Source organism: Vulpes lagopus, chromosome 3 (genome assembly GCF_018345385.1).
Source record: "Vulpes lagopus strain Blue_001 chromosome 3, ASM1834538v1, whole genome shotgun sequence".
Classification (NCBI taxonomy): domain Eukaryota; kingdom Metazoa; phylum Chordata; class Mammalia; order Carnivora; family Canidae; genus Vulpes; species Vulpes lagopus.
Window position 1 is genome coordinate 104,374,608 of NC_054826.1, and position 19,715 is coordinate 104,394,322.

The 19,715-nt window shown below is 64.5% G+C and overlaps 2 protein-coding genes across 5 annotated transcripts; both read left to right on the forward strand.

Moving 5' to 3' along the window:
- The first annotated feature begins 1,964 nt into the window (after positions 1–1,964).
- PSMG3 (proteasome assembly chaperone 3) lies at positions 1,965–3,542 on the forward strand. 3 transcript variants are annotated; one of them, XM_041750293.1, is made up of 3 exons: positions 1,965–2,098; positions 2,344–2,583; positions 3,066–3,542. In XM_041750293.1, the coding sequence occupies exons 2-3, from the start codon at positions 2,368–2,370 to the stop codon at positions 3,216–3,218; spliced, it is 369 nt and encodes a 122-aa protein (XP_041606227.1). In that variant the 5' UTR covers positions 1,965–2,098; positions 2,344–2,367; the 3' UTR covers positions 3,219–3,542. The 3 variants fall into 3 exon arrangements, with proteins under 3 accessions (XP_041606227.1, XP_041606225.1, XP_041606226.1); XM_041750292.1 differs by lacking the exon at positions 1,965–2,098 and adding an exon at positions 2,111–2,232; XM_041750291.1 differs by lacking the exon at positions 1,965–2,098 and having other exon boundaries at positions 2,105–2,583.
- Positions 3,543–7,069: 3,527 nt separating this feature from the next.
- TMEM184A (transmembrane protein 184A) lies at positions 7,070–18,401 on the forward strand. 2 transcript variants are annotated; one of them, XM_041750290.1, is made up of 11 exons: positions 7,070–9,565; positions 11,119–11,312; positions 11,609–11,846; positions 12,005–12,250; positions 14,459–14,624; positions 14,878–14,968; positions 15,078–15,153; positions 15,233–15,324; positions 16,118–16,287; positions 16,736–16,933; positions 17,621–18,401. In XM_041750290.1, the coding sequence occupies exons 4-11, from the start codon at positions 12,005–12,007 to the stop codon at positions 17,854–17,856; spliced, it is 1,275 nt and encodes a 424-aa protein (XP_041606224.1). In that variant the 5' UTR covers positions 7,070–9,565; positions 11,119–11,312; positions 11,609–11,846; the 3' UTR covers positions 17,857–18,401. The 2 variants fall into 2 exon arrangements, with proteins under 2 accessions (XP_041606224.1, XP_041606223.1); XM_041750289.1 differs by having other exon boundaries at positions 7,070–7,382.
- Positions 18,402–19,715: the final 1,314 nt, after the last annotated feature.

Genomic DNA, 19,715 nt, shown 5'->3' on the forward strand with positions numbered 1-19,715 from the left:
CGAGGTTCGCCCCAGAGACTGACCCCCAAGGGCTGGGGACCCGGGCAGGGAGGCCGAGGCTCGCCCCACGGACTGACCCCCAAGGGCTGGGGACCCGGGCAGGGAGGCCGAGGCTCGCCCCACGGATTGACCCCCAAGGGCTGGGGACCCGGGCAGGGGGCCAAGGGCTCACCCCACAGACTGACCCCCAAGGGCTGGGGACCCGGGCAGGGAGGCCAAGGGCTCACTTCACAGACTGAGCCCCAAGGGCTGGGGACCCGGGCAGGGAGGCCGAGGCTCGCCCCACGGACTGACCCCTAAGGGCTGGGGACCCGGGCAGGGGGCCAAGGGCTCACCCCACAGACTGACCCCCAAGGGCTGGGGACCCGGGCAGGGAGGCCAAGGGCTCACTTCACAGACTAACCCCCAAGGGCTGGGGACCTGGGCAGGGAGGCCGAGGCTCGCCCTGCGGACTGACCCCCAAGGGCTGGGGACCCGGGCAGGGGGCCGAGGGCTCGCCCCGCGGACTGACCCCCAAGGGCTGGGGACCCGGGCAGGGAGGCCGAGGGCTCGCCCCACGGACTGACGCCCAAGGCCTGGGGACCCGGGCAGGGAGGCCGAGGGCTCGCCCCACAGACTGACCCCCAAGGCCTGGGGACCCGGGCAGGGAGGCCGAGGGCTCGCCCCGCGGATCACCCCCCAAGGCCTGGGGACCCGCGCAGGGAGGCCGAGGCTCGCCCCGCGGACTGACCCCCAAGGGCTGGGGACCCGGGCAGGGAGGCCGAGGGCTCGCCCCGCAGACTGACCCCCAAGGGCTGGGGACCGAGGGCTCGCCCCGCGGATCATCCCCCAAGGGCTGGGGACCCGGGCAGGGAGGCCGAGGCTCACCCCACGGACTGACCCCCAAGGACTGGGGACCCGGGCAAGGGGCCAAGGGCTAACCCCACAGACTGACCCCCAAGGGCTGGGGACCCGGGCAGGGAGGCCGAGGCTCGCCCCACGGACTGACCCCCAAGGGCTGGGGACCCGGGCAGGGAGGCCGAGGGCTCGCCCCGCAGACTGACCCCCAAGGGCTGGGGACCGAGGGCTCGCCCCGCGGATCATCCCCCAAGGGCTGGGGACCCGGGCAGGGAGGCCGAGGCTCGCCCCACGGACTGACCCCCAAGGGCTGGGGACCCGGGCAGGGGGCCAAGGGCTCACCCCACAGACTGACCCCCAAGGGCTGGGGACCCGGGCAGGGAGGCCGAGGGCTCGCCCCGCAGACTGACCCCCAAGGGCTGGGGACCGAGGGTTCGCCCCGCGGATCATCCCCCAAGGGCTGGGGACCCGGGCAGGGAGGCCGAGGCTCGCCCCACGGACTGACCCCCAAGGGCTGGGGACCCGGGCAGGGGGCCAAGGGCTCACCCCACAGACTGACCCCCAAGGGCTGGGGACCCGGGCAGGGAGGCCGAGGCTCGCCCCACAGACTGACCCCCAAGGCCTGGGGACCCGGGCAGGGAGGCCGAGGGCTCACCCCGCGGATCACCCCCCAAGGCCTGGGGACCCGGGCAGGGAGGCCGAGGCTCGCCCTGCGGACTGACCCCCAAGGGCTGGGGACCCGGGCAGGGAGGCCGAGGCTCGCCCCACGGACTGACCCCCAAGGGCTGGGGACCCGGGCAGGGAGGCCGAGGCTCGCCCCACGGACTGACCCCCAAGGCCTGGGGACCCGGGCAGGGAGGCCGAGGCTCGCCCCGCCCTCCCCCGCCCCGGCGGGTCAGCAGGACGCCCCGCGGCCCCGCTCCGGGGTCCTCCCTCCGGCCGCACCGGGCCCCGTGGCCCGCTGCCCGGCGGCGACAGCGGCACGGCGGGGCGGGAACCCACAGCCAGGGAAGCAGGGCTCCCGCCAGGACCGCCGAGGACACCCAGGGAGCAGCCGGAGACCGAGGCCACGGCCCGGAGCTGGAGGCTGCAGCCCTTGGCCCGGAACACCCGACCGTCCCGGGAGCGCGGAACCCCGCCGCTGAGGGCCCAGGAGGCCCTGCCGGGACCGGAAGCCAACAGCCGCACTTCCGGCGGGGGAGGGGTGCAGGGCGGAGGCGGGCTCGCGTCGCCCAAAGGCGTCACTTCCGGGCGCGGCGCGGTGAGCGCGGGCGGCATGGCGGGTGGGAGCGGGACCCGGAGCGGCCGCGGGAGCGGGGGCAGGAGGGCGGGAGCCCGGGACGCGAGGACCGGGACCCCGTCCGCCGACCCCTGCCGCCGGGAGCGGCTCCCGAGGTGCCTGCCGAAGCCTGGGGTGCGGACGCTTCTGTTCAGTGCCGGCGGGGCAGACCCGGGGCACGTCCGACGCGGTCTGATCGGCTCCTTTTCTCTTCTTCTTAACCGTAGCAGTGCGGTTGAAGAGACCCGGCCATGGAAGGCAGGCCCCTGCTGACATCCAAGCAGAGGACGGAGGTGGTGTGCGGGGTCCCCACGCAGGTGGTGTGCACCGCCTTCAGCAGCCACATCCTGGTGGTGGTGACCCAGTTCGGGAAGATGGGCACCCTGGTCTCCCTGGAGCCCAGCGCCGTTGCCAGTGACGTCGGGAAGCCCGTGCTCACCACCAGAGTGCTTCTGGGGCAGGATGAGGTAGAGTGGGTGGAAGGGGGGGGCCCGCACGCAGCCACCTCAGCAGCAGTGGGGGCACCTGCCTGCCCGCCGGCACCGTTTCCCAGCCCAGCGGGTTTTGTGCAGCAGGCAGGTGGGCGGATGGATTTTGTAGGGTTTGACCCTCGTGGGGTAGCTTGGAGCCCGAGCTCTGAATAGATGGCCCATGGGATGTGATGGACCCCCGCCCAGCCTCCGCAGATCCTTCTGGGTTGCAGACAGCCCGGAGACACCCAGGATCAGGACGCAGCAGGAAGGCTAGTGTAACAGCGCCTGTTCAGCGTGTTGTTCAGGATTCGAGCTCCGGAGTCCAGTTGAACTCTGAACCGCTGTTGCCTTGAACTTACAGGGAGGGGTAGGTGGTTATTGGGGTGCAGGAAGGCAGTCGGGGAATCCTCCACGAAGGCGCTAAGGAAAACCGGATTTGTCTCCTTTAAAGTGGTCTCTCTCCTTCCCTTCTCCAGCCTCTCACCCACGTCTTTGCGAAAAACCTGGTGACCTTCGTGTCTCAGGAAGCTGGAAACAGAGCGGTCCTGCTAGCCCTGGCCATGAAGGACAGGAACGCAGAGGGGCTGAAGGCTGTGAAGGAGGTGATCCAGGCGTGCCAGGTCTGGTGACCCCAGAGCCAGCAGCCGCGGAGACTGGACGCCCTGTCCACTTGGAGACCGTCTGTGGCTCAGGCAGGAGGAGGAGCTGTCTGGCTCTAGCCCTAGAAGCCAGGAGAGATACACACATCTCAGGGGCGCTAACTTATCCACGGATGGAGGAGAGCTGCGGAGAGTGTCTGCCGGGGTTGTGGTGGTTCTTACCAGGGTCCAGATATTTGCATGTATTTGAGAATTGAAAGATGAGTCCTCAGGTGTGAATCCCGGCACTCCATGAGCAGCATCCGTTGTTGGAGGAAATGTTTGATGTTAAGAATAAACACCTGTCCCCAAATACTTCACCATCCCTCCTAACAGTGCTGAGAAGCTTCTGTCCCACGGTGTGGGTTCCGTTGGGTGCACCGTAGGTGGGAGAAAGCCTTACATGGTTCACACACTCTGCACACACCTCTCGCTCCTCCTCTGACATCCCTGAGCGGGTTTGGGTTGCCAGACAGCTGTTAACTTCCACTCCGAACACATTTCTTACCATCTTGCTGCTTGACAGTTCCCGTGAGGCATGTCTACCCCAAGGCAGCCTGTGCCTGCTCAGGCCTCTGGCAGACAACCGTTGGAAACCCCCCCGCCCCGGGCACATCTTCATCTCCGTGTAGCCACAGTGGAACTTCACCAGCCACACCAGAAACTGGGAGGTTAAGTGTGCTATCGAGTCCACCCCACAGAAGATCAGAGACAATGTGGGCATGGGGTCTGGGAAGCAGGGACCAGCTGGTGTCCCTGTGTTCTGAGAGTAGCCTTCCCTGGGAATGGGAATTTTTTTTTTTTTTTTTTTTTTTGAGATTTGTATAAAGGGGTGCCTGGCCGGCTCAGTGGAGCATGCGATTCTTGATTTGGGACTTGTGAGTTCAGGCCCCACAGTGGGCACAGAGAGGACTTAAAAAATAAAATCTTAAAAAAAAAACCATCTGTGTGATGAAATATCTTGGGTGGCATCCATGTCCTCATGAGATCAGGAGGAGTTTTTATTCAGTTTCCCTTAGAACCGACGGCTTCTGAGACAGGTTCTTGACTAGAAACTGCTCTCCAGCTGGCAACGAAAATAATTCAAGCCGCTGGTCCAGTTTGGAGGTGGGTGTGAGTTTGCTGAAGGTAGGACAGAGGGAAACTCTTCAGGGGCTCATTCCTTCAGACACTGCCTGTGCAGGGTCACTGTCAGCCCTGTCCCACCCAAGCCACAGACTGACTGATGGTGACCAGGTAGTTGTGCTTGGGAATCCTGATAGACTTCCTGGAGGAGGTGCCAACACAGGAGAGAGGAAGGCACCTTGTGCTGCCACCACTGCTGCTGCAGGGAGCTTGAGTGACCAGGCTGCCCCCGCTGGACCTGCATGCTTTGGAGATGCCAAGGGAAACTGAGGCCCATCCCCCAGAGGCACAGGACTCCTTTGTGGCCAGCTTTGCGGCACCATCCCAGCCAGTGGTTCCCATCCACCGCCTGACCCCTCGGGCAGACACATTCTCAGCCTGGCTGGTCCCACCCCACCTGCATTCACCCTGGCGTTCCTCCAGTAAAGTCCTGCACCCTGAGCCCCACTTGGTGGACCTCTCAGGGGACCAGGACCAGCACAAGTTCCAAGGACACCAGAGCTGACCAAGGAAGTGAAGGGAGAACCGCACCCACGAGGACCCCCAGGGATTGGGCTGTCAGGACGGGTGGGGAGTAAGGTCAGGGCTGGAATGGGGAGACTGCTGGGAGGCAGGCCAGCGAGACCTCGGCGGGAGGGGAGGAGCCGCCTGCTGGAGAAGCAGCGCCCCCACACCAGAGGCAGAGGCGCGGTATCCTCAGATTAATACTTGAGAGCAGTACTTACTCAACACTTGTCATCTAAAGATTAGATGTTTGTGCCATGGGGTTACCACTTTTCCCATTTAACAAGCAGGGGACCTGAGGCACGGGCAGGGTCCCCGTCTGAGTCCGGGTTCAGATTTGCAGCCTTTGCTGTTGTGGGACGAGCACACCTGCCTATCACGGTGACCAGGCTCCGCGGACAGCCCGGGTCGTACACATGCTAGCAGTCCTCACTCAGGCGGGGGAGATCGCTCCGCTGGTCATCCATGTGTGCCAGAGGGGGATACCGAGGCAGCGTCATGCAGCCACCCCTGGCACAGGGGAGCTGGGACCTGAGCTGGCCACAGGGCCCCTCACTGCCGCCCACTCATGGCCTGACTGCACGAAGGTGCAACACTCCCACCCCTTGCAGCCGCCCTGCAGAAGAGGCAGGTGGGCAGTGAAGGACCCCGGCTCCATGGGGCTCGGAGAACCGGGGCGGTGGCTGCCCGACCCACAGCGGCCTGCCGGGCGGGGGGATGCAGAACTAGCATGGACGGGGAACAGGGTCCCCGGCGCCTTCTCCGCAGCTGCCAGGAGCCGTCTGCTGGCTGGTAGGAATCACGGCCCAACGTCCATGCTCCTGTCACCTACGCCAGGGCCTGGTACTGTCTTGCCTTACACATCCAGGCGGGGATGGGCGGAGAGGCGCTCCGCGCCCCGGCGGGGATTCAGGAAGAGCGGTCGTGAGGCCGCAGGTCCCACAGGCGGGTGGGCCCCTCAAGAGGCGGCTACCCCTTTACACGGACCGGCGCTTACCCAACGACCAAACTGTGATCACGCCTTCCAGCAATTTGCAGCCGGTGAAAGCAGGGGACAGGGGCTATCAGCCCGCAGCCTGGACTGCTGGAGGGGCTGCTCCGTCAAGGCCACACTGTCTGACCACGGTGCCACCTGCCCTGCACGGTTCTCCACCCAGCTGCAAGCCAAGGCCCCCTCCCTGGCACGCCCTCCCTTTCCCTCAGTGGCCGTGGGGACAGGGCTCAGAGCCAAGGGCGAGCCCGAGAAGCCAGGGAGGGCGGCCGCTCTGGGCAATCCCTGAGCAGCTCAGTGGGGCTTTGACAGAGCCCCCAGTCCTCCCAAACCGGGTACAATGAACTGGACTAAGACAGCTGCACACAGGACCAGCGGAGTGCAGGCGCCTTAGCACCTTGGAGTAAAACGCAATCAGGACTTGGGACGTGGACGAGGGACTAGGATGGCCAATGGAAGAGCGATGGCGGGAGCCGCTGGTGACTGACCGTCTTCTCAGAGGCTGCGCATCTCTGGAGGAGGCTGCTCAGGGCCAGGACCCCATCTCTGGGGAAGGCAGGCAGGCCTGGAGGGGGAGGACCCTGCAGCCCACCCCCCACGCCTGGGCCACTCCAGGCAGGGAGGAAGGTGGGGGAGAGATACTGGGAGAAATGGGGGGGGGTCTGAGAAACAGACATCCAGAAGCAGTGGCCCTCACGCAGGCGGTCACCGGCCCGCACCAGCACTCGGGACGTGCCCACTCTGCACTCACCAAGCTCCATTTCCTACCTTCCTTCAACCCACACACCACCCAGGAGCATGAGGACCCCTGAACCCACTTCACAGACAAGAATACCAAGGCTCAGGGCCCTGCAGGGGGAGCCAGCAGGATTCAGGCCACAGCACCCCCCACCCCTGTGCTGGCCAGGGGCCCAAACCCTGCAGCCCCATTAACAGTGGGAGGGGGCCACTGTCAAAGCATGTGGAGCTACTTGTCCTGAGACCCCTTCTGGCTCCCTGATGCGGGACAGCCGAGGGATGAAGGCAGCAGAGGGACATGTGAGCCACTTCTGGAGGGACAGCGCACTCCACGTGTCTCAGACATGGCGTCACCCCATCTACCCCTCACTGCACCTCGGAAGGTGGGCTTCCGATCCCGTCCACACGGACTGGAGAGCTGTGGCCCCCAAAGCCACACCTGGCCAGTGACCCAGACGAGAGTCACAGCGGATGTCAGACTCTAAGGCCCACTCGTACCCACCGCCGGACAGTGGGTGGGAGGGACAGCTGGTCCCAGAATCTGTGGCAGAGGGTGTGGCCTGGGCGGCACCCAGGCTGGCAGAGCCGGCCTGGCAAGGTGGGCGGGTGGCAGGGAGGCGTTTTCTGGGTACCGGGGAAGGACAGCACTTCCCCAGGAGCAGCCGTACCTTGGACCGAACCAGGCTGCTGTGAGGAAGAGCACTGGAGGTCGGGAGGCCGCGCACCCCCGGGCCTAGAGCCCTGCCACACTGCTGCCCAAGGGGCCCGACCAGAAGGCTGAGGGAGCCACCGGGGAGGTGAGCCGCGGGCATGCATGTGTGTGTGCATCTGTGCACACCCATGGGTGGGCTGTGTTGTCCAGGCCAAGGTCCCATTCACTCCAGTGGGGTGGGGGCTCCTGGAGAAAAAAGCCCCCACCATGAAATTCTGAGAGTCCCAGCCTCTCTGCCCTACGCCCCTCCACCCAAGGGGACAGGGCCCTGCTGGTAACCACAAAGGGTCTCAGGCCAGCCTGGCCAGTCCAGGACCAGGCCGGCACCCCTGCCCCAGCTCTGCAAGGAAGAGTGCCCCCCCGGTACACACCCAGGACTGGTGGCTGGCTCCGGGGCAACAAGCAGGTACAGGCAGGCCCCAGGTACACACAACTTCTCTCTGGGGACTGAGGCAGCAGGCCTAGGGGAGGGACAGGGCACAGGGAACAGTGCAGAAAGGGCAGGAGAGCCCCAGGAGCAAGGGAGGAAGGTTCCCAAGATCCCACGTGGGGGTCCCCCAGGGCTGAGTGGCCTCGAGGCCCAGAGAAGCCCACGGACGGTGACCTGGCTGCTAGACTGTGACCTAGCTGGGAGGCCCAGCAGAGCTGTCCTGGGCTACAGTGGCCCATGGCCATCTTTAGGAGAAACAGGTGGCAGGGAGACGGGTGCTGACCAGCTGTATACAGGGCTCCAATGGCGGCAGAAACAGGAAGGTCACAGTGAAGAGCGTGTCAGAGTCCCAACCCAGTGTGTCTGACCCAGGGCCCGACCTCCCTGCCTGCCCTCCACGCAAGGGATCCCAGAAGTAGAGCTGGCGGGGGGACCCATAGTCCCCCATGGGCCCAGAGGGGAGAAGTGGTTCAGGGCACCCAGGCTGGCAGGTCCCTTCCACAGCCCTGTGACGCCACTGCAGCCCCCTACTTCTCCCAGGTCCCATCAGAGTGGCTTAAAGGCCTGAGCACCCAGGAGCTTCGCTGACGGTGGCCCGGGTCCAGTCACCCCCAGGCCCTAGGCCACGGTGGCTATTGATTGAGTCCAGGGCCATTCCAGGGGCCTTAACAAGCTCAGAAGCAAACCCTGTGTGCCACTCCCTGGGCACCAGCAGGGGGGACCCCCAGGGAGAGCCAGAGGACCTTGGTGGGGCTGACCCATGAGATCATGGTGTCCTGATGCTCCCTGCAACCCTGTGTCTGACTGCCCAGGGAGCACCAGACAGGGCTGGCGGCAGGGAAGGAGCCACAGGCCTTCAGAGATGTCCTCAGATGGCAGGCCAGCTGAGAAGGGGAACTGGCATGGCAGGACAGGTCTGGAAGGAGGTCCAGGGCCAGCAGTGAGGCCAGGAGCCACAGGCATTGGGTCATGGTGGTGAAAGGCAGGCATGGGAATGAGGACAAGGGTCTGACAATGGCCAGCAGTGCCTCGGCCACCCACCGCCCAGCCAGGACCTGCCCGGGTCTAGTCACCTGGTCACTATAAACAGGGGTCAGAGGCCCCAGCTACCCAGATCTGGGCAGGCAGGTCTGTCCTGTGACAGGCTTGGTCAGCATCCAGCCCCAGGCAGGGAAATCAGGCCGGGCCAGCCCGGTCACCTCTCCTGAGTGTGCATGGGCCATGACACCGCTGCCGGGGTGGGGCCGATGGCCCCACAGGCAGCTCTCTCGGCCCTCCTTGTCCCCGCGCTGAACCCCCCCAGCATGCTGTTTGTGGTGCTCGGCCCAGCTCCTGACCCCTCCCTGTCTCCCCATGCCTCCCCAATCGGGGCTTCTGCTGCTCTCTGCCAGGTACCTTGGTGGCCTGCGGTCTTGCTCCAGGGTCAGGGCCCTGGGAGGACCATGTGGCTGGGAGCCTTTCCCTGAGCTCAGGGCAAGGCAAGGGGGGTGTCCCAGGCCCCCAGTGATGGCAGGGACCTGTCTGCTGTACCCCATAGAATGGCAGGAGAACTCCAGACTCATCTGTACAGACGAGAAAGCAGAGGCCACGGGCAGAGCAAGGCATTGAGGACTGAGATTGTCTCTGGTGCGACAGACCAGGACCCAGAGAAGGAGGTGGGGCGAGGGCAGGAGGCCCCCATTTTGTAGAGAACCAGGCCTCTAACATGCACACATGGCCTGGTGCTGACTGGAAGGTCCCCGAGCAAAGCTGTGTCCTGTGCAAAAGATCCTGGAGTGGGGAGACTTCAAGGATTCCTGGAGGCCTTCCTGGAAGTAACAGCTGAACAAGACTCCAGGGTAGGGCAGCTGCGGGAACAACCCAGCGGGGACCCTGGACCTGCCCCCCCCGGCATCACAGCAGGGGTGGCCCTGGGTGGAAGGAGCTCCCCTTGCCACTGGCAGAGCTGCAGGGCGAGGAGGCCACCGGGCCTGCCCCTGGTGTACAACCTGCCTTGTCAGAGAACACGACCCTTCCCCACAGTGTTTCCACCTTTGAGGAAAGGGTAGAGCTTGGGAAATCCCTCGGTCTAGGTCTAGGCCCCAGGCCTCGCGCCTCCCCAAAGCCAGGGCCCCTCAGCACACTCCCAAAGGCCTGTCCCCGCTGACTCCAGCTAGGGAAGTCCCTCCAACATCTAACCATAGTGCTTCCTGCTGCATGTTCAGACATCCTAGCATCAGCCTGGGAAGGACCTGGGCCTGCTTTCTCCACCTGTGGAGGTGGTGGGCTCCCTGGGCCCTGCCAGCCCTGTCCATGTCCCCATAGCTGAGTCTTTGCCCTCCGGGTCCCCAAGCCGTTGTCACCATGGGCAGTAATGGGTTCTACCTCCACAATCGCCCATAACAATGACAACAATGTGCGCCGCCAGCAACACTGCTCTGCACACGCTGGTCGGCGGGCCTGCAGGTCACGGGTACCAAGGGCAGGTGGCAGGCTCAGGGCACACACAGACAAAACTGCCTTTGGCTGCACAAGTTAGAGCCCAGCCCTGCCACCCCTGCCAGAGCGAGTGGGAGCCACGGCCAGAGGGCAGGCCACTCAGAGGCTGCCCACGCCCTGTGCATGGGGGACAGGCTGGGCCCGGCACAAGGGGGGATTTAAAGGAGACATCTAAGCCGGCAGGACAAGGAAACAGCTGGGAGAAAAGGCATGGGAGGTCCCAGCAGCGCTCAGAGGAGGCCTGCTGGGGACTCTAGGGGGCAGGGGGTGGACGGTGTGGGTGGAGGGGTAGGAGTGGGGCCGCGTGTCCAGGGCTGGGCCTGGGGCCTCCCACACTCCTGGGGATCCATCACTCCAACCGTTGGCCCAGGGCTACAGGAAGTATTAGGTGCCACAAAGGACACAGACGTGTGGTCCCATCAAGGGCACAGAGCAGACGCTCCGTCCTGGGGCCCACGGTGGTGGCATGTATGCATTTGTGCCCAGAGCGTGGCCCCACCCTGACACCCCCTCCAGAGATGGAGCTGGGACAGCCTCTTCCCTGAGGGGCCTGTGGCATCAGGCTGAACCAGGGGCAAGATGAGTCAGGCCCCCTCGCGGAGCCCGGTGACCTGCCTGTCCTCTGCCCCCGACCCCGCAATCCCAGCAAGGTTTCCAATGCACCTCTTGGGGACTGGTTGAGAATTTCACAACATAAATTCACCCAATTCTAAGCAAACATCAGCCCAGCTCACCGAGACCCCTCCTGCCCGCCTGGGGCCTGGGTAGAAGCCACCTGGCTGTCTGGCAGGTGAGGGCACCTGGCGGCCAGCAGGTACCTGGGAGCCAGCTGCTGCTGAGCAAAGATAGAATGTCAGCCTCCCGGAGGGGACAAGCCTCTGCTCCTCCCCTTCCTCCCGGCCCCTCCCTGCAGGTGGCAGCACAGGTGGGCCACCGGGGCTGAGGTGGTGGCCGCCCCTCCCCAAGCCTGGTACAGCCTCCAGATAGCGGCCCTACCCCACCCCCCCGTGGGGCTGCCACTGGGGCCACGTGGCCACGCAAATGACCTGCCAGGCTTCCCTGGAGGCCCGGCCTCCCAGGGCTGGGCCGGCGCTTCCTGCCTGAGAGGTAGGCACTGGGTCCCGACTGTGGGCTGGAGGGAAGGGGAGAGGCTGGGTAAGCCACCAGTGTGGGACGGGGGAGGTGCCCGGTGCCCCAGCTTACTGGCAAGCAGCTGAAAAGAACCAACATCTGGGGTAGTGAGCGGCTTGGGGAGGTGGAGGGCCCTGCAGCAGAACTGGGCATCTACACAGTTGGGCAGGTCCCAGGGGGTGGGAAGGGGGGGCTGGGCTGCACCCCCCCCCATCAGCCTCTGTAGGCAGTGCCAGTTGGGCAGGGCACCAGGGGCTCCCCCACTTTCCCAGGCATCTCTGGCCCCTCAAATGTGGGTTCTCCGCAAGCCGGAGCAGCAGAGGCGGGGACCACCCTACCTCAGAGTCTGGTAGCTGATTCTGCGCCCAAGTGGCCGAGCCCTGGGGAAGGAGGGCACCCCAGGCCCTGTCCTTGGAGCTGAGTTCCTGTGCTCGGAGCTGCCCAAGGCCACCCGGAGTCAGGGGAGTGGGCAAGACGGTCAGACTCGAATTCCGCACAAGGGACGGTGAGGTATGCCCAGGGCAGCCCTGGCCTGCTGGTGGCCTGGGGGAGGAGCCCCTCCCTCCCCGCCCCCACTCCCTCCTCCCCTGCTGGCCCTGGGGCTGCTTCCAGCTGCCAGGGTGCACCTTTGCCCTCACTCCTCCCCATGTCCTCCCTCACCTCTGCAGATGACTAATGTCTCAGGGCTCCTGGGAACAGCCGGCGGCCCCCTGGTGTCAGCAACCTGGCCACAGCCCAGCCCCCTGCCGGCCATGCCCACCGTGCCTGCCATGCCCTCTGTGCCCACTGGGCCGCAGATGGACCGCATGGGGAACAGCTCCCAGGGCGCCTCCCGGCTCTTCCTCACCACTGCGTTGGCCCGCGGCATCTCAGGGGTCTTCGTGTGGACTGCCCTGTTGCTCACCTGCCACCAGGTAAGCCCTCCCTTCTGCACTTCTCTTTGGGCCCTGCTCTCTGTGGGACATGGCCCTGGCTGGCCCTGCTGGGATCTGGGACCGCAGGCCATGGCTGTGGGGCAGCCATCAGAGCCCTGGATGGATGATGCCAGGGCACAGGGGCAAGAGAGGAGGCTTTCTCCAGAACACGGCCTGTGGGAGCCAGGCCTGAGGATGGCAGTTCTCTGCCAGGGACAGAGCTTGGCTGGGAGCCCCAGAGGGGCTGGCCCCCCAGATCTAGGGAAGGAGAGGAGAGAAGCAACATGCTCAGCCCTGAGCCCCACAAGCCCCCGGCCCCACAGGGTGACAATTAGGCAGATGGACCCACCCCTCAGAGGGGGAATGGCCAGGCCCAGGGAAGGAAGAGCCAGGGTATGGGCAGCAGAACTGACACCCAGAGGGGCCCAGGATGACATGCTGGCCATGGGAGGTGAGTGTGCAGGCCAGGGACAGGACTGTCTGGGCACAGGGCGCTCAGGACATAGAACAGGGACCTTGAATGTCGGTGCAGCACACCCCAGAGGGTGTGGGGAGCGAGGGACAGCTGTGGGGGGAGCTGAGAGCAGAGTTGGCCTTTGGGATGGTTCAACTGGCACTGAGGGGAGGGCGGCGTGAGCCTGGGGCAGGGGGCTGGCAGGCAGGGAGGGCTGTGTGGCCTCACACAACCACAATGTAAGGTAGACACAAGTGTGTGAGGGGGGCCAGCTGAGTACAACACGGCTGAGAGCAGCAAGGGCCATCAGGGAGGGCTGTCTGGAGGAGGCAGTGTTTGCACAGAGTCTTACCAAGCTGCTCTTGGGCCTCTGGACAGGTCCACTGAACAGGTGTGTGGTGCATGCGCATTCCTGTGGCAGCCACACCTACTCCCTGGTGACGGGACGGGTGTTAGGTCTGGGGTTGTCTGCGATTTATGGGGCAAGGACCCACAGTGGCAGGCCCCCAAAGTCTGGAGTCGGGGTCTCGGACTCCCCTCTGTGTGACCCCAATTTCTGCAGTTGCGGCAACTGCGTGTGTGTGTGTGTGTCTGTCTGTGACTCCTGGGGTCCATCCCTCAGATGGGGCTGCAGCTCCTACCCCCGCCCCCACTGCCAGGCCCTCCGGGACATAAGGGCAACTAGACTCTGCCCTCTCCGAGCCCAGAAGGACAGAGAAAGATTCAACCTCTCACTTTAGAGACGGGAAGGCAAGGCCGGAGAGGACGGCGAGGGCCTGCCAAGGCCACCCAGCCAGGCAGTGCCAGCCCCAGGAGAGAATCCATGTCTCCTAGTGGCTGGTCAGGCCAGGCCCCTCCCACTGCACCGTCGGGGAGTGAGGGACAGATAAGGAGCCTGTTCTGGGCGCCAACCTGCCCCCGCCACTCCCTGCACTGCGCCCTACAAGCTGGGCGCATGCGGAGCTCCACACACAGCCTGCCCTCCCACGGCCCTCTCTCCACCTGCGCTTAAAGGCACCTCCTCCAGGAAGCCCTCCAGAGGTGCTGGGAACCACAGCCGGGTGCTGTGTGCCCGGCTCCCCAATGACTCTTCCTCTTCTAGACCCTCTCCCTGCTTCTCCATGTCCTCGCAGAAGACATGAAAATCAAGAAAGTGTTCTAGGCAAACTGTAATCAGCTGTGTTTTCCTACCGTCCAGGGATAAGACAGTGATGTCTTTTCCTCTTTACCGTGTTTCCAACATGCGTGGGGTCATCTCATGTTTACATGTCACATTACTTCAGAGCGGGTCCCCAAGTGCACATCTTGGGACGCTCCCGTGTGGGGTGGCTCTGCCGTGACCAGCCCGGCCCCACTGCCACGCACAGGTCGCTGTGATGGGCATCCTCATACCCAAACCCTTTCTTTCTGAATGTACCTGCTCCGTGGGGAAAATCCCAGGAGGGGTCGAGGGTATCAGCTGTTTGGATGCTCCCCCCCCCCCACAACATTGAGTTGCCAAACTGCCTTCCAGAGCGGCTGTGCCCCCTCGGGGGCCATGGATGCCCCTCACCCCCACCCCCAGGAAGATTCTCTCGGAATGAATGAACACATACATGAGTGAGCGAGCATTCCCGCTGCAGAGTATTTGCTACGCACGGGGCTGCCACACCCTGGGAAGTTCACACTGCCTCCCACACTGCCCGCTGGCCTGCACGACGGGGGCTGTATGCGGCCTGCCGCCCCCCAAGCCTGCCCTTGCTCTGCCTGCCCAGATTTACCTGCACCTGCGGTCCTACACGGTCCCCAACGAGCAGCGCTACATCATCCGCCTACTCTTCATCGTGCCCATCTACGCCTTTGACTCCTGGCTCAGCCTCCTCCTCCTGGGGGGCCACCAGCACTACATCTACTTCGACTCGGTGCGTGACTGCTATGAAGGTGAGCACCCCCAGCAAGATCCAGGGAGGCCACTTGTCAGCTCAGGAACCCCACCCTCCAGGGCCGAGTCCAGCTTGGTCGGAATGGTGGTGGGGACATCGTGGCCACAGTGACCGCCAACGGCCAGGGGTCACCAGGGATGGTGGGTGGTCGCGAAGCTGAGGGGAGGGTTCTGCTGTGTGAGGGTCCTTGGTGTGGGCGTCCTCGGGGAGCCGAGGCTCACTGCTGCGCATCCCGGCCCTCTGCTCTGCAGCCTTTGTCATCTACAGCTTCCTGAGCCTCTGCTTCCAGTACCTGGGGGGTGAGAGCGCCATCATGGCTGAGATTCGGGGAAAGCCCATCCGGTAAGCATCTCGCCCCAGAGCCCACGGGGGCCCCTCCACACCCCAGGCGTCAGGGCCGGTCTGGAGACATGTCCTCCCGGGCCCTGCTTAAGGGACTTCCACACCCCAGGTCCAGCTGCTTCTATGGCACCTGCTGCCTCCAGGGCATGTCCTACTCCATCGGCTTCCTGCGCTTCTGCAAGCAGGTCAGTAAGGGTCTTGCCTGCCCCTGCCCTGCCCCTCGCAGCCACCCCCTGACCACCCCTGGCTTCCCCCTCACCCCAGGCCACACTGCAGTTCTGCATCGTGAAGCCCATCATGGCCTTGATCACCATCGTCCTGCAGGCATTTGGCAAATACCACGATGGAGACTTCAAGTAAGGCCAGGGTGCTGTGCTAGCTGGGGGGTGGGCACTGGGCCTGGCAGAGAGGAGAGGCAGCGGGCTGAGTCCTCAGAGGTGCCAAACAGGCCTCCCTTCCTCTTGGGAGACTGCCAGGGCGAGGCTGCAGCAAACAGACCCAGAAGAGCTGGCCCGTGTCTGTGGGTTGTGGGGCTGCACACTCTAGGTCCAGGGGCTCCCTCCCCCAGCCCCCACCCCGCAGCCAGCCCACCTGGGGGAGAGTGAGGGGGACGAGGGCACTCAGGCCCAGGGAGCCATTGGGCACAGGGAGGTGGGCAGCGCCTCCCTGGCACTCTGGGAGGGAGCCCTGCACCGGGTCCACAGGAATACATGGCGTGTGCGGGCACACACACGCTCACAGGTGTGCATTCTCACTCACACAAGCACACGCCCACAAGTAGGCACACGCAGGCTTTCATGCGCACATACACACAGACACCCACTCGCAAGCTCATGCAAGCACAACGCTCCTGTGTATGTGTGAACATGCCCACAGGTTTCACTCACATCACCCACACGCTCACACATGGGCACACACCACCCGTGTCTACATGCAGAGGTCATCCCTTCAGGCTGTGCCTGGGTGGACAGGGAAGGGGGAGTGGGGTTTCATCAGGAGAAGGGCTACATCCTTACAGCCGTGTTGGGACTCCCCACAAGGGCTCCCTGCGGGAAGGGTTCAGGTGCACGTCCCTGTTGGTACCCAGGCTGGGGCAGTGGGGAGGGCGGGGGGCACGCCCTGAACCCCCGGCACCTGCTCTGGCCCCAGCATCCACAGCGGCTACCTCTACGTCACCCTCATCTACAACGTCTCCGTCAGCCTGGCCCTCTACGCCCTGTTCCTCTTCTACTTCGCCACCAGGGAGCTCCTGCAGCCCTTTGAACCCGTCCTCAAATTCCTCACCATCAAGGCCGTCATCTTCCTCTCCTTCTGGCAGGGTGGGTGGGTTGTTGGGGCAGAGACCAGAGCCCATCTCACGTCCATCCCCAGGCCCTGTGTGACCTCAGGCCTGGCCTCAGTTTCCCTGGTGGAGCACAGGTCGGAACCCCCACCCCCTTGGCCAGACACCACAAAGCCCCTGGAGCAGGGGAAATGGCGAGTCCCCTTCCAGCAGGTCTGGGTGGTCGTGGGTGGAGTACACAGGCAGAGGCCCCCAGGGCCAGGCTGGAAGCGCTTCCAGACCCCACCCTGCAGGGGAGGGGTGGGCCTAAGCTCTGGGATCAGGGAGGTCAGGGCAGACACATGGGGAGCTCCCAGGTGCCCACAGTGCGGGGACCCTGGCTTTGGAGGCACCCACTCTGCTGAACCTCATCCTCCCTGGCGGACCCCCACCAGCTCACAAGACCTGTGCAGGGCAGGTGCCTGAGCGGCTGTCACCATCCCCAGGGATGCTGCTGGCCATCCTGGAAAAGTGTGGGGTCATCCCTGAGGTCCAGGTCATCGATGGGAGCAAGGTTGGGGCTGGCACGGTGGCTGCTGGCTACCAAAATTTCATCATCTGCATCGAGATGCTGTTTGCCTCCATTGCCCTGCGCTATGCCTTCACCTGCCAGGTGTATGCAGAGAAGAAAGAGAATTCACCAGGTGTGCCTGCTGGGCCCTGTGGGGGGTGGGGGCATGTGGAGTGTGCGGCGATATCACAGCCAGGGGCCTGGGAGAGTGAGGCCAGCCCTGTCTTCCTTGGGGCACCCTCAGCACCACAGCTCTGTCTGCCATCCCATACATGGGCCCAGGGGATGTCAACCTCATGGACACTGGAGGACCCAACCCTGGACAGGGCCCACACTTGCATCTGGCCCAGGCTCTGAGCTCTGAGTGAGAGGGGCCAGACTGGATGTCTGGGCCCCACAGCCCCTGCTGGGATGGGGGGGTGCTTCCCGAGCCTGGGGTACCCTGCCCACCACACCCAGGGGCCCCGGGCATCCCTAGTGAATGATTCATTTGGGTGGCGATGACCTGCACCTGCTCTGGCAGCCTGGGTTACCCCAAGCATGAAGGACTCACTCCGAGCTGAAGAAAAGACCAGAGCTGGCCAAGGTGGTCTCTCCCTGTAGGCCCCAGGAGTCCCCTGGGCTGGGATAGCCCCAGCGGGAGGAGCAGGCTGGGATTCTGAAGCCCTGAGGGCTGGAAGTCACCCCCTGCTGGCTGAGCCCAGGGCCTGGGCAGCCTGGAGGCGGGTGGGAGCAGGGCCGTATCCCCGGGGCTGGGGTCCGAAGGGGAATGGACAGGTCCAGGACACCCCGACCCCACACTCGTGTTGTCTGCCCCCAGCCCCCGAGGCACCCATGCACAGCATCTCCAGTGGCCTCAAGGAGACCATGAGCCCACAGGACATCGTGCAGGACGCCGTGCACAACTTCTCCCCTGCCTACCAGCACTACACCCAGCAGGCCACACATGAGGCCCCAAGCCCCGGCACCCACCCCAGCGTGGCAGGAGGCTCTGGTGCCATCAGAAAGAGTCGGAACGTGGAAAAGCGGATGCTGATCCCCTCGGAGGAACTGTAGAAGGGCCACAGATCACCAGCCACCTGGCTGTGACCACCTGCCCAGGCCTCTGGGAAAGCACAGGGCTCCTCACCCACCAGCCCTCTTGCCAAAGCCCCTCCTGGGAGCCCTCCTGCCAGGCCTGTGGAGACACCTCCCAGTCTCCCTCCCACCGGCAGGCCCTTGGCCCCAGGAGGGGACACCTGAGCTTATCTGATGAGCCTGGGACCCTCGGGGCTCCCGTGGCCATCAGCTCAGGGGGCTGCTGTGATACGGGCACCAGCAGGCTCACACTGCATGGATGGAACCCAGGCCGGGCCCCTGCAGGGCAGGACGGTGTTGGGAAAGTGTGGCACTGCAGGCGCCATAGGCAGCGGGGCCAGGGAGCTCAGCTGGGTCCTGCCGGGCCGCCGCATACCCCCTCCGGCGGCGGTGGAGATTCTCAGAAAGCCCCCACCCCGAGGTGCCACCTGCACAGAACCTTTGCCCCGGGCAGCTCACGGAGCTTGTGGGGCTTCTAGGTGAATCACACTTATTTATACATAAACACCTGGGTTTTCTAGTGACTCCAGTGGTCTCTGTTCCTGCAGGGTCAGTGCCGGGAGGAAGGGACTGCAGTGGAGCTGTCAGATGAGCCCCACTATGCTAAGTCTGGTGTTGGGGGAAGGGTCTGGGTTGTCGCTTGAAGCAGAGGGAGCACAGAGCTCACAGGTAGACCTGCCCTGTGCTCCCAGGAGACCCAGAGCACTCCCCTTCCTTTTGGAGCTCAGCTGCCCCCATAAAATGAGTCCCTGGCCAGGTTCGACCGCAGTGGGTCCGTGGAGGACCCGGACACAAGCCCAGAGAGCGCACAGCATGCAGACGGGGCTCGCAGCTGGAACCTGCCTTCCCCGTCCTCTCGCCTATGTGCCAGGCTATGCTATGCCAGACACTCACCTTGCCCTCCAGAAGCTTCAAGGGGACCTTGTGGCATGGGACCACGGGAGAGATGCCAGCAGCAGCCAGCCGAATGGGGACACCTCCTGAGGGCAGGGGCCTGTGTGCCCGAGAGCCCGCGGGGGTGGGGAGCAGCAGGCAGGAAAGCCTGGTGGGCACCCTCCAGCGATGACCTCCACCCCTCCCGGCCACCTGTACCCCATCACCGGGGAAAGGACCCAAAGGTTCGGAGAGACTGAGCAGGGCAGGGACTGACCCACGGTGTCCTGGCCAGAGTAGGGTGGCCCTGAGGCCTTGCGATCTGGGACTCAAGGCATCAGCCTCTCCAAGAGCCCACATGGGCTGCCCTGCGAGATAAGCCACCCACCCACCTTATCATGCCCTCCACAGCTGGCGGGCCATGATTGGCCCCGCGCAGGCCCTGCGGTCTGTCAGCAGGTTTGCGAGTGGGCACAGTGCCTCTGAGATCTGTCGACCTCCGCAGAAGGTTGTATGGAAATCGCAGGAGGACCCGGTGCCAGCCCCACTGTGGGTGATGGGGCCATGCATCCCCTGCCCGGGGATGTCCACCCCCTTAGGCCCCAGCTGCCCAAAGCCGTGTGCACAGGGTCAGTGGATGGGGATCTCCTTCCAAAGGCCACACCCAGTGTGGGCTGCTGGCAGCAAGGGCGCCTTCAGGTCAGGTCTGTGCACTGGGGATGGCCTTGTCAGCCTGGCACTTTGGGGTCAGGGGCAGGGGGTCCACTGTGTGCTAAGGGTGGGCCCAGGACCCTGGCATACACTCCATCCTCACCACAGCTATGGGAAAGTTGGCCGAGGCCCAGAGAGGTTAAGCCACTTTCGAGAATTGGATCAGCCCCACAAAAGCCACCACTCGCCCTCATGCGGGCCCCCACAGACATCTCCGCCTGGGACTAGGTGCTGCTTCTCCTTCTGACACGACA

Bases quoted from the DNA above. Each gene is read 5' to 3' on its own strand.
- PSMG3 (XM_041750293.1), top strand. From the start codon at position 2,368: ATGGAAGGCAGGCCCCTGCTGACATCCAAGCAGAGGACGGAGGTGGTG. The intron at 2,584-3,065 runs GTAGAGTGGGTG...TCCCTTCTCCAG, and splicing joins TGCTTCTGGGGCAGGATGAG to CCTCTCACCCACGTCTTTGC.
- TMEM184A (XM_041750290.1), top strand. From the start codon at position 12,005: ATGACTAATGTCTCAGGGCTCCTGGGAACAGCCGGCGGCCCCCTGGTG. The intron at 14,969-15,077 runs GTAAGCATCTCG...TCCACACCCCAG, and splicing joins ATTCGGGGAAAGCCCATCCG to GTCCAGCTGCTTCTATGGCA. The intron at 15,325-16,117 runs GTAAGGCCAGGG...CTCTGGCCCCAG, and splicing joins TACCACGATGGAGACTTCAA to CATCCACAGCGGCTACCTCT.